This window comes from Balaenoptera physalus (assembly GCF_965194825.1).
Source record: "Balaenoptera physalus genome assembly, chromosome: 20".
Lineage (NCBI taxonomy): Eukaryota > Metazoa > Chordata > Mammalia > Artiodactyla > Balaenopteridae > Balaenoptera > Balaenoptera physalus.
Window position 1 is genome coordinate 56504632 of NC_138901.1, and position 12804 is coordinate 56517435.

The 12804-nt window shown below is 45.6% G+C and overlaps 2 protein-coding genes across 5 annotated transcripts in view; one reads left to right on the forward strand and one right to left on the reverse strand.

Moving 5' to 3' along the window:
• The window catches only part of NAA38 (N-alpha-acetyltransferase 38, NatC auxiliary subunit), a 24273-nt gene continuing 11469 nt past the window's right edge, over positions 1–12804 (reverse strand). The window contains exons 3-5 of one of the 3 annotated variants that reach the window (XM_082441856.1): positions 700–1047; positions 332–515; positions 1–159 (exon numbers count right to left, since the gene is read on the reverse strand). In XM_082441856.1, coding sequence (XP_082297982.1) covers positions 47–159; positions 332–515; positions 700–780 — 378 coding nt within the window. In that variant the 5' untranslated portion in view covers positions 781–1047 and the 3' untranslated portion in view covers positions 1–46. Of the gene's footprint in view, positions 160–331; positions 1048–12804 lie in introns of all 3 variants that reach the window. The other 2 variants (XM_082441855.1, XM_082441854.1) reach the window with 2 other exon arrangements.
• On the forward strand, positions 1054–5194 carry CYB5D1 (cytochrome b5 domain containing 1). 2 transcript variants are annotated; one of them, XM_082441852.1, is made up of 4 exons: positions 1054–1609; positions 1703–1779; positions 1918–2136; positions 2709–5194. In XM_082441852.1, exons 1-4 carry the CDS (start codon positions 1450–1452, stop codon positions 2937–2939), a joined length of 687 nt encoding a protein of 228 aa, XP_082297978.1. In that variant the 5' UTR covers positions 1054–1449; the 3' UTR covers positions 2940–5194. The 2 variants fall into 2 exon arrangements, with proteins under 2 accessions (XP_082297978.1, XP_082297977.1); XM_082441851.1 differs by having other exon boundaries at positions 1054–1779.

Below are 12804 nucleotides of genomic sequence, written 5' to 3' on the forward strand. Positions count from 1 at the left end.
GTCGGTTACAGATTTAATGAAGTCTGAAAGGCATGCGCGATCGTGTTCAGAGATAGGGAGGCCCCGCCAGGCTCTCTCTCTGCACCTCAATAGAAACGATGTGGTGTCCAGGTACCATGGCCAGGCCCAGCACACGGGGTTCCCCGGCAGAGAAGGAATCTGGAAAGAAGAGTCAGAGCATCAGAAAGGCAGGCCAGCGTCGGCCCCGCCCCTTCTGAGCCACGACTTCTAGTCCCAGAAAATAAGGGGTGCAGCCAGGCACTTAAGGGGAAATGCTTTGCATGAGGCTCCACCGCATTCCCAGGCGGGTGTGCGTTCCCCGGGCACTGACCCGACGGCTTGAGGAACTCCTGCGCCGAGCCCAGGATAACATTGCAGTCGCGGTCGGTGCAGAGAAAGCAACCGACCAGTGTCCGTCCATCTGTCATGCGAATGCGCATAGTCTTGTTGAGCAGCGCCTCCAGCTGCTGCCTAGCGCGCGTAGCCGGTGAGTCCTCGCGCTCCCCATCTGAGTCCTGCGCGGGGCGGGACAGGCGCTCAGACCGCGCCGCCCCGGCTGCTGCCCGCCCGCGGAACCACAGCTCCCGACAGCCCGCGGGGCGCTCACACGAAGCCCAGAGGCTGCCGGGAGCTGCAGTTCCCCCTCCGTCCCCCCATCTTGCTCCCCGACGGCCCCTCAATCCCAGAACCCGAGCTAACCCCTGCGCTGGAGCTGCTTTGACGCCGGCTGCAACAGCCATTCTCCTCTCGTAGCAGCATGGTCGGTCCAGCTGCGGCCATTTGTTCCCGGGCCTCCTCCAGGCCCTTCAACTTCTAAGAACCTTTCGGGTCTGGTGGTCTGAGATCTCGCGAGCGCTCCCGACCTGCTTTCTTTCGCGAGATCACCTCTCCTCCTCCTCCTCCTCCTCCTCTTCGTCTCCGGCAACTGCAGAAGTCTCGCGAGCTTCTATTTCGGCGCTGCGGCTCACTGAGGCCTATTTCGCGGGATGTACCAAGATATCGCGAGAAATTTTCAACTGTAGTTTCTTACACATCCTTTAAGGAACCCTGGAATTTAGCGAGAATACCTTTTTTCATAATCACACTCCTCCCCTCCCTTGATTTTCTGCCTCGCGAGATAGTATGTCCTAAATACTCCCTGTAGCCTAGGCCACTGTGAGTGAAAACGGAGTGTGTTCTCTTTCCCGCGGAACTCCTGAGGACACAACTCAAATTACTTGAATGCCTGAATCGGACTACGTTTCCCGTGAGCACGCGCAGCCCACGCTCCTCCTCGCCCATACAGCGTTTGATCTCAGTGGACGGTGGCCGGAAAAGGACAATGGTTTCCATGTCAGCGGATAAACGCGCTCGCCTTAGCTCCCGAACCAGAGGGAAGATGCAGCAGAGAGTGCGTGCTGAAAAGCGAGGAAGCAACTAAAGGAGTCGGTGACCGATAGAGCAAGAGCCATGCCACGCCGGGGCCTAGTGGCCGGGCCAGACTTTGAGTATTTTCAGCGCCGCTATTTCACGCCGGCCGAGGTGGCCCAACATAACCAGCCGGAAGACCTCTGGGTGTCTTACCTGGGAAACGTGTACGACCTAACGCCGTTGGCACAGGAGTACAAGGGTAAGGGCCACACTTTGGGCCAGCGTCGAGGGTGTGTTTGGGGGGTGCTTGGTTCTTGGATGGCTAGCACTGACGGCAGCTGCTCCTTCCCAGGAGACCTGCTGCTGAAACCCATCGTGGAAGTTGCGGGCCAGGACATCAGTCACTGGTTTGATCCAGACACCAGAGATGTGAGTTCTGCTGGAACCTGGGGTTGGGGGGTTGGGGGGAGGGGCACTGGAGAGCGGGATGAAGAGGAAAAGCAGAGGCTAAACAGAGCCCGAGATAGTGACTGCTCCGACCCTCCTCCCCCAAACCCTGCTTAAAAGATCCGCAAGCACGTAGATCCGCTGACCGGTTCCCTGAGATACCGCACCCCGTGGGGCCGCTTTCTGCACGTGCCGCCTCAGCTGCCCCGTTCGGACTGGGCCAATGATTTCGGGAAGCCTTGGTGGCAGGGGTCGCGTTACGAGGTGGGGCGGCTGTCCGCCAAGACCCGGAATATCCGCATCATTAACACGCTCACGTCGCAAGAGCACACTCTGGAGGTGAGAACTGGTGCCTGGGGGCAGGTTAGAGGGAACCGAGAATCCCAGCAAATCTCCAAGCAGATCTGCAGGCCAGCAGCTCTCCACAACCGGTGGGAGCTGTATTTTCTTTCCTTTTAGGGGTAACCGAGGAAAGAAGACCACCTACGTCCCCAGGGTTGGGAATTAAAGGTGTGGCTGGGCCACAGGGTACAAGAGACTTTTTCTTAAGCCCAGGGTGACAGTTTGTGCACCTTAGTGATGGTTGTCCTCGGAAGCTCTTACATGCTGTGTTTTTGTACAGCAATTGCAACTGGGCTCTCTTATTAGTCTGCTCTATTGTGGGGATGAGGTGAGGGGCTATTTGTTTATTACAAGTGGCTGCCATAAAGGCAGGTAGGATTTGGGGGCCATTCGTTGCATGCTGGAGCTCCAACTTTGTTTCTGGGACTGTGGAGTGCCTTAAGCTGCTCTCTGCCAAGGGAGGCACTCTGATCCCAGCTTTGGGCTCCTGGCCTTTGCTTGGGGGGGTGTGTGTGTGTGTTTGCTCGTTCAACCCACAATTCTGGGTGGGGTGCTTTCGTGTTCTCCAGGTGGGGGCCCTGGAATCAATGTGGGAAATCCTACACCGCTATCTCCTCTATAATGCACATGCTGCCAGCTACACATGGAAATATGAAGGGAAGAACCTGAACATGGATTATACCCTGGAAGAGAATGGTATCCGGGATGAGGAGGAAGAATTTGATTATGTCAATATGGACAGTACACTCTACACACCTGCAGTACTGCTGTACTTCAGTGATGACCTCACAGAGCTATAGAAAGGGAGATGTATGCTCATGTAGGCTCAAGACATATTTTGAGTTTAGCTGTTTCTGTGACCTGTAGGAAAAGAGGTGGGGATGGGGCGGGGAGGGCGGTACCTGGACCTAGACCTCCATTCTACTCTGGGAGCTGGCCTGAGGTTCCCATGCCCTACTGAAGTGTAAAGGTCCTATTCCTCGGGTTAGTTACAATTTACTCTGAGAAAGTTAGGAAGAATGCTAGAAGTGAATTAATTTTTAGGAATGATACAAGAAAATAAAGTATCTTAGATCATGGAGATGTAGAAGAGGATAGTCAGATAGAGCTCAGGCAGAACTTTTCGATAGTAAGAGAAAGAGAAGTCCTACACAGGGATGAGGGATGGAAGAACTTTTCTGGCAATGATGGAAATGGGATGGCTGCAGGAAGATGGGATTTACAAAGACAGGAATAGGAAATGTCTATCACTGGCCATATAAAACTGGCTAATCTCTCTTCTGAATAGTATTTGGCAGCTGAAACCCAAGAGGAACAAAGGAAGTGAATGGTCACCAAGTAATTCAGGCTAGATATTATGCTATGTGCTTTATACACCTCATTTAATACAACTATCCATAAGACAGATACCATTACCACTACTTACAGATAAATCTTCTGAAGCTTAGTAAGATTTAATAGCACAAAAGGCACACTACTTAGTAACCAGATTGCAAACCCAGGTCTCCCGAATTCCAAAGTCTAGGTTCTTCTCAATGTCCAGGCTCACTGCACAAGGGGAACCTATAGGCCTATTGTGTAGTCAGCCGTGGTGTTGTGCTTTTTGGTTTTGTTTTTTTAGTTATTGTCTTTGGAAGGGACTTAGCAGAGTTCTACAGTGGTAGAGAGGACACAGGGAAGGCCAAGTGTCAGCTGAGTAATAGCTATTGAGGCTACTTCATGGTTAATCCCGTAGCAAAACTTTCCTCTGACTTTTCTGAGGCAAAGAGGTGGGTATATACTGATTCCAGGAAAATTAGAGTGGGAAAGGGCTCTTGGATTGGGACACTTTAGAAGGGGGAGAGAAAAGGAGGCAACAGCATGTATATTCATGATGGGCCTGTGCCTCTGAGGGGAAGATGAGGAAGACAGGGTCGACTTTGCCAGATGGTGACTCTACAAGAAGGGGCTTGACAGAGGTGATGTAAAGAGAGGAGCTAATTAAGTCAGAAAACTCCTGGTGTTCAAAAGAGAACAACCATGGAGGGCAGTGGCCAGATTTGGTCCCCTATGACCTAAGGAGGGAAGGGGAATGAGAATCACAGGTGAATTTCTTGACAGTAGCAGGCAAAAAAGAAGCAAGGAGATGTTAGTGCATCTTCGTGGAAGGTGGCCCCCTATGAGACACTGGGTAGGCTGCAGAGGAGTGTGCTGAGGGGCTGACTATGAACGGCATGGACAGAGGTGGAGACATCTGTATCCACCTGCAGTTGTTTCATGTGTATCTTGTTTGCTCATTTAAACCCTAAACTATTTGAGAACCAAAGCTATGCTGTTGCTGTAACCCCAGCCTCAGGGCCTGTGCCTATGGGATCTGCCCAAACTCATCCCTCTTCCAGGGTTTCCTACTTTAGTACCTCTCGCCAGAAACACATCCCTTTCCTCACACACCCAGTCACTCTCCAAGTAGATTCTATCTCCTAAACATCTCTGGAATCCATCTTCTTTTCTCGAAGCTGTTATCATCCCCTCTGGTCTGGACTGCTGCGATAACTTCCTAACCAGTCCTCCCATTTCCTCTTCTGTCCTCCACACACAGCAGAGTGAGCTCTGAAAAACAAACCTAAACATCTAACTTTCCTCCTTCAGATTCCTCAGTGGCTTCCAGCTGCTTTTGGAATCAAGTGCTAAATCCAAAGACCTTGCATATATCAGCCTCTACCTTGCATCACCCCTCTTTGTTCACTGGCTTTCTGTTCACTAAAGGTTTTCTTGCCTCAGAGCCGGCACACAGGCTGTTCTCTCTGCTTACAACACTCTTCCATTTCCCACCTTGCTAATCCTACGTGTTTCTTCCTCACAGAGACTTTTCTGATTTCTCGATGCAGGTCAGGACTTTGTTAAATTTCAGAGCACTTATTACAATAGTAATGTTAAAATTATGGATGTAATTGGCTGGCTGGCTGGCTGCTAGATTGTAAGCTCATTGAGGGCAGAGATTGTGTCCATCTTGTTCACTGCTGTATTCCCAGTGTTGGACACACAGTTGCTGCTCAATAAATTCTGACTGAATGAACTCAAATGTTAAGTGAATTCCTCTGCCTCTAGTAACTAGTGGATGGGATGTTGTGTCCTGGGGGAGCAAGGTGGGACCAAGAAATAGGATGTCTGGATCCTATGCTGTCATCTCTATCCACGGGTTTCTCTTTCCTTGTTCGCCATAGATCCAAGACCAAAAATTACTCCATAGAGGTTCTTCCTCTCACCAGATTTTTGGGGCAATCGACCTGTCTTTTCTCTATATGGCCACCAGGTGGCTGTAGTCTCCTACAGAGTGAAGGGAAAGGGGCCCGGATGAGGGAAAACACTTCCAAGTTCTAAACAGGTAGGTTAGGATTAAAGGTAGCCTGTGGAAACGTACAGGTGAGAGGGAAGGATCAGAAAAAAAGGGAAAACAACACGGGCACTATTGTATTAGCATTAGGTTTATTCCTATTTTTAATTTTTTCCATAAGCACATGCCAGGAAAGGAGTGTAGTTTGAGAAATAAAACTCACGGGATAGGACAAGTAAGGGGTCTGATTACAGGTGTAGGTATGTACAGGGTGAGGCACAGAACTATGGAAGGAATAAAGATCACAAAATTTTAAGATAATAGAGTATGTTCATTTATTCTTAGAGGGTTTTGTTTGTATAAAGCTTTCTACTAGGCACTACCTTGGTTCTCTAAATATCCAAGACTGGATATTTGCATGAGTATGTAAATAATGCCTCGTCCTAAAACCTAGGAAGTAAATAGAACATGACTGTAGGCCCTTTGGTAATGATCTCTTCCATTTTGTAGGGAGGTTGGGTGGTGGGTGGTATATTGAAAGGAACGTTGCCTGCCCTCAGTAAATCATAGCAGCTTCAAAGAACTCAATTTGCAAATATTTCCCACAAGGCTCAGTCACTATATGCACGTATAATTGGGGGTCATAAAAAGGTGTTATGTTCTTTGCAGGAAGCTTGCTCACTCAATGGGCTAAAACATACACACATGAAAAGGTAAATGAAAATAGTACATGGTAAAGGACCAAATTATGGTACAGAAAAAGTTTCCACCTTCATGGCAAATCACAACTGGGTTCTTAACCTGGGCCTCCAGAAATGACTTCTAAATACTGTGTGTGTGTGTGTGCAGATGTGTATTATCTTGGAGAAGGGTGCTGTAATTTCCATCAGTCTCAAAATGGCCTAAACCCCTGCCCCTGAAATAGTACACACACAAGCACAATAATAAAGACCCTCAAAAGTAAAATATCAAAGGTGACAATACGATGTGGTTCCTGGATTCCTGGCACCTGCCTCAATGGTCTACTTCAACCTGATACACCTGTGTTCCCATGGCAGCAATTCCTAAAACTTTAAGCCTTGGGGCTAAGTTTATAACTAGTCTGAAACATTTTACTGCCTCAAATTCTGATCTGGACATACCTTGGAGCTGAGTGAGGGGATCTATCATTTGGACTTGGGACCATAACACCAAGTCATGACATCAGGATAAGGTTAATGTACCCAGTCCCCACAGCTGAGTTTAGATAAACCACATAGATGTGTTGATAATGGGAGAACAGCCACTTTATGATGGAGCAGCAAGAGTGCATGGAGGCTTAGCTGTAGAGAAAGCAGACAATCTGAAACCTGAATGATCTTGGAAGTCAAAGATTAAGCATTCAAAATACAAATAGATATGCAGTCCAAGTACTGGGAAACACTCACACACACAAAAGCTGGTGGATGAATAAGTGAACTGAGGCCATTAAAATGGGATCAGGGGTCAAGAAGGTTGAGACGAGGAACAATATGGATGAGACACTGCTAGAATTAAGTCCCTTTCTTACTGGGAGCAGCCCAGCTCCCGCCCTTTGGGAGCTTAATGTTTAGTGGGAACTTGGGCATCCAGTTTCAATCATCTGACTTAATCATCTCTGTATCCCCAACAGCCATATAATGTCTGGCATAGAGTGGCAATAAATACATGGTTGTTTCAGGAATGAATGGTAAATGTAACCCCCACTACTTGAAATACGTGAACTCAGGAGTCAAATATATTCAGATACTGTGGTGTCCCTTGCTACTTGCCCACTCTCACTATTTGAAGAGAGCAGAAGAGATCTGGATAGTGAGTGACATTTGTGCTGATAAATTCTTCCAGTCCTCCTAGAGAACAGTAAGGAGGAAATATTTCCTTGCCCTTAATGAACAGCCTATAGGAGTAGATATTACTCTACCACAGTGTATCAGGTGAGAATGTATTTGGCTGCAAGTAACAGAAGGCTGAGCTGGGGCTTAACTATAAAGGGTTAAATTTTCTCACATAATGAGAGAGTTTGTGGTGTAGTGACTCCACTAGATAGATAGTTCATCAACATCACAGGTTGCTCCTGTTTTTGTCTTATGATTATCTCCTTTTTGGTTGCTCTACTTCCTGTCTGTATTGTGGGCAGGAAGGAGGAAGAGGGGAAGGATGAAAGGGCAGTGCCTAAATCAAAGCAAAAAATTTTCCCAGACATCCTTAGCAGAACTTTGACTACATCTCATTGATAGGACATGTGTTACACAATGACCCTTAGCTGCAAGGGAGTCTGGGACAGTATTTTGTATTGACATCCACAACAAAAGCAGGGACCACTACTGTGGAATGAGAAGGGATACTGGATAGGAACTAGTGATGTCTTCCACAAGAAGTGTGAAAGTGCTATTCATCCATTCATTAACAAAAAAAGTTATTAATAAGCACTTTGTGCCAGGTACTGTTCCAGGTACTGGGGATACAGCAGTGAATGAGACAGGCAAGGTTCCTGCATTACTGGGACTTATACTCTGGTGGAATAAAAAAACATGTAGACAAGATCATTTCAGATAGTGCTAAAAGCTCTATATTATGTATGTGTATATACACATATACATATATGAATACATATACATATATATATACACACACACACACAAATACCAAAAGTACTATAAAGACAAAGAAACAGAATTACAAGAGACAGTGATGGTTGAATGATCAGAGACTGGCCTGAGATAATCACAAAGACTGATCTGTATCACCTGTAGATCTGCATTTACCTGCATTAATCACTTAATCATCATAACAAACTTAAAATACTGTTTTTACTTACACTGAAGAAAGAAGGAGACTGAAGCACAGAGAGGTTAAGTAACTTGCCAAAGGTCATACTAAGCAGCAAAGGTGGGCTTTGAAACAAGACAGTCATAGGCCACCCACTTAACCACTGAGTGGCATCACCTCCCTGCATGACAAACATAGGCTGCTGTTCTAGTCACCTACTGCTGCTTAACAAAACCATCCCAAGACTTAAGTGCCTTCAAACAACCACCATCATTTATTTTGCTAATGAGTCTGTAATTTGGGCAGGGTTCAGTGGGGACAGCTCATTTCCATTCCAAAAGGCGTCAACTGGGTGGGTTACTAGAAGCTGGAGAATTCACTTTCAAAATGGTTCACTCAATGGCTGGCAAGTTGATGCTGTCTACGGATTCTTCTCCATGAAGACCCCATTCTCAGGGCAGCTTGGGCTTCCTCATAGCATGGTAGCTGGGTTCCAAGAGCAAGTGTCCCAAGAGAACCAGGAGGAGCCTCAAGCACCTTTTTTTTTTTTTTTAGACTTAGTCACCTTGCTTTTTTTTTTTTAAACATCTTTATTGGAGTATAATTGCTTTACAATGGTGTGTTAGTTTCTGCTTTATAACAAAGTGAATCAGTTATACATATACATATGTTCCCATATCTCTTCCCTCTTGCATCTCCCTCCCTCCCACCCTCAAGCACCTTTTATAACCTCACCTCAAATCCAAGGGGAAGGAACTAGACCTCACTTTTCAGTGGGAAGAGTGTCAAAGTCACACTGTAATAAGAGCATGCTGGATGTGAGTTGTTATTGTGGCCATTTCTGGAAAATACAATTGACCACAGATGCACTGGAGGCAAAAGGAGGAATATCCAATCAGTCTCGGGTAGGAGGGGACTGCTGAGTCTTTCTTGAAAACCAAAGTTGGAATCCTGACCCCACCATCCATTTATTCAATTCATTAACCTAATACTGAGCATCTGCTATGTATTAGGAACAATTCTGGACTCTGTGAATACACTAAATAAGAAGACATAATTTCTGCCCTCAAGGAGCTTACAGGTTAGTGGGAGATTCAGAGAAGTTTGTGAGCCTCTTTTCACCTTGCTTCTACTTATATAAAGCAGCCAAGGGAAGTTTTGTTTGCTTTTTTGTTTTTTGTTTTTAATTGGAGTATAGTTGATTTACAATGTTGTGTTAGTTTCAGGTGTACAGCAAAGTGGATCAGTTATACATAGACATATATCCACTCTTTTTTAGATTCTTTTCCCATATAGGTCATTACAGAGTGCTGAGTAGAGCTCCCTGTGCTCTACAGTAGGTCCTTAAGGGGAAGCTTTTAAAGTTCCCCTGTTTAAAGTCTTCAAAGGCTTCCAACTCCTCTTAAGAGGACATAGGACACCCTTACTGTTGTCCACAAGGTCCTGCATGATTTGCCTCTTCCAGGCTCTTCTTTTTTTTATTTTTAATTTATTTTATTGAAGTATAGTTGATTGACAATGTTATGTTAATTTCTACTATACAGTAAGTGATTCAGTTATATATGTGTGTGTGTGTATATATATATATACACACACACACACATACATACACATATACACACACATTCTTTTTCATCTTCTTTTCCATTATCATTTATTACAGGATATTGAATATAGTTCCCTGTGCTATACAGTAGGACCTTGTCTTTTGTCCATTCCATTTATAATAATTTGCATCTGCTAATCCAAAACACCCAATCCATCCTTTCCCCCCTGCCCAAGCCCCTTCTTTATCTCCCTGTTGGCCTTTCAGTTTCTGACACTCCCCCAAGCTCCTTTCTGCCAGGGCCTTCTCACATGCTGTTTCTCTGCATGGGACACTCCACCCTCCACTCATCACCTGGCCAACTCCTGCCCCTTAAAGGCTTTGCTTAAATGTCACTTTCTCAGAGAAATGCCTTGGGAATATCTAAACCCAGTCTGGGGAGATCAGGGAAGGCTTTCTGGAGAACATCATCTCAAGCTGAGACCGGCAGGACAAGGAGGAGGTAGCCAAGTGAAGAAGTGAGAGAGGGTAAGGAGGAAGAGTAAACAGCATGAGGAGCGCATAGTTTGGCAGTGAGAGTGTGTGGAGAGCTCAGACGCAGAAGCAAGTGCAGAACGGTAAAGCCAAGAGGAGATGGGAGGCCTGAAGAGGGTGGGCAGTGAGAGACATTGAGGCCAGACCAGGTCCTGCGAGACTTTGTAAATCAGGTTAAGTTTTTTTTTTTAATTGAGATATAGTTCACATACTGTAAAATTCACCCTTTTAAAGTGTACAATTCAAGGTTAAGGGTTTTATAAGGAGAATGTCACGATCAGAATTGCATTTTTGAAAGGTGACTTGACTACAATGTCAAGAGAGAATGGATCGGAGGGGAGAAAAAGAGAGGAGAGAGTGGAGACAGGGAGACTGATGCTATTGCAGCAGTCCAGGAAAGAGATGAAGGTGGCCGGAATGAGGTTAGTTAGTGGCAGTGGAGATCAGAGAAGATAAACTGAAGTTAAGAGAGAATTACACAACTCAATAATTTATCGGGAGGGGGTCTGAGGCAGAGGGAGGAGTCAAGGATGACACCCAAGTTTCTGGCCTGGGTGGAGGAGGATGAGTCCACTGACAGAGGAGGGAAACGCTTGGAAGAAGAGTTTCATGGGGAAGGAAGATGATGTGTTTTTAGTTAGCTATCTGAAGTAACTCCAGGACATGGAAATACAGATGTCCAGATCTTACCAGATATGTGGTACGAGATCCTGAATAGAGCTCTCAGCTAGAGTTAAAGGTTTGGGAATTACCCTCAGTGAGTAACTGTCAACCAAAGTCAAGGATGAGATCACCTCAAGAATAAAGTGTGATCTACATGCAAGGCCTGGGAGGAACAATACCTAAGGGAGGGGAGGAGATGGAGACTCAGAAGTACGAGCCAAAGTGGTGAGAGAGACCCTGGAAAATGGTGCCAGGGAAGCCAAAGACAGAGTATTTGAGAGGAGGGAATGGTAAACAGTGTGAAATGTCACATAGTCAAGTAAGGTGAGGACTTGAGCATCCACAGATTTAGTGAACAGCACAACAGTGGTGTGTTAGAGAAGTCAGACAGTAGATGGATGAGGTATGAATGAGGTCTTCACAGAAGAAATCCAGCTGCAGAGGGAGGAGTTTTCTGGCTTTGTAACTATGCACAGAATACTTTTCTTCTTTTAGATTCCATTTCTTCAATCACAAAATATGAACAATAGAAGTAAGGATTCACTGAGGACAACAGGCATAAACCAGGACATGGTCACTTAAAAAGAAGTTACCTTACATTGTTGTTGAGAAGATTAAATATAAGGTATGGGGAAATGCCCAGCAGTACAAAAGGTCCTTGGGACAGGCACTCGAAATTTTTAGTTTTCTTTCCTTTCCTTGTGTTAGCCATTCTTTATTTAGTAATGAATGCTTCCCTTGGGATTTCCTGAGATTCCACACTATTCAGCATCCAGAGAACATCTGTCATGATTAGGAAATTAGTAGACCGTATCTGTGACTAACATTTGGTTTCTAACCTAACAACAGTGTTTGTGCCTCTATTGGGAGAAGTGAGTATAGTAAAATGTGGTTTGTTTCATATCATACCAGAGTTGAGCTTATTTAAATAAAGCAGGGGAAAGCAAGGAAATGGGGCAACTATTGGGAACAAGAATAACTAAAGTCAGCCCTTTGCTCCTTCAGCTTAAGGTGTTATTCATAACCCAGGTTGTCAATCCTCTCACCTTACAAGCATCTTAAGTGAATCTCTCTGAAGTGAGAAATGGCTAATAGTAAATGTGACTGTTTAGAACACTAGCTACCAACTATCAAGCGCCTTATAGCCAGTGCTTTATGTAAGTTAGCTCAAAATCTTCACTACAACCATGTGAGGTAGGCATTAATATCCCTGTTTGACAGATAAGGGAGCTGAGACTTGAGGGATAAGTTGCTTGCCCAGGGTTACTGTTAGTAAGTGGCAGAACTTGGATTTCAGGTGCTACCTGAATCCAGAGCTCAAACTCTTCCTCTGATGGAGGCAGTGAATAACTTCATTACTTGGCTCTGGAATACATTTTAGGAGTTATATAGTTTGGGAATATAGCACCCTTTTAAAAAAATCAGTCAATTTTAATTTACTAATCATATCCAATTTAGTCTGAAATTAACTCTCCCAATCCAGAGAGCTAGGTGGGGAAAAGGCCCACGAGCAAGCAAAGGGGCAGGAGGATGACAGCTTGGGGTTTGCCAGGAAAGGTGTCAGGGCAGTTCTGCTGAAATAACCAGGGCTTAACAGTAGGTGGAAAGCAAGGTATTCTGGCTGGCCAGTCAGTGAAAACCTATTAAGAAATTGTTAAAAGGCAATGTCAAAGGGGAAAAAAAATGTTTGGCTTTTGCCATTTTGTATAGGACTGTTATATTGTTTCCATCATAGTGGTCAATCAAAGCAGGTCTAAAAGAAACTGGGAGGGAATTCCCTGGCGGTCCAGTGGTTGGGACTCTGCTTTCACTGCCGAGGGCG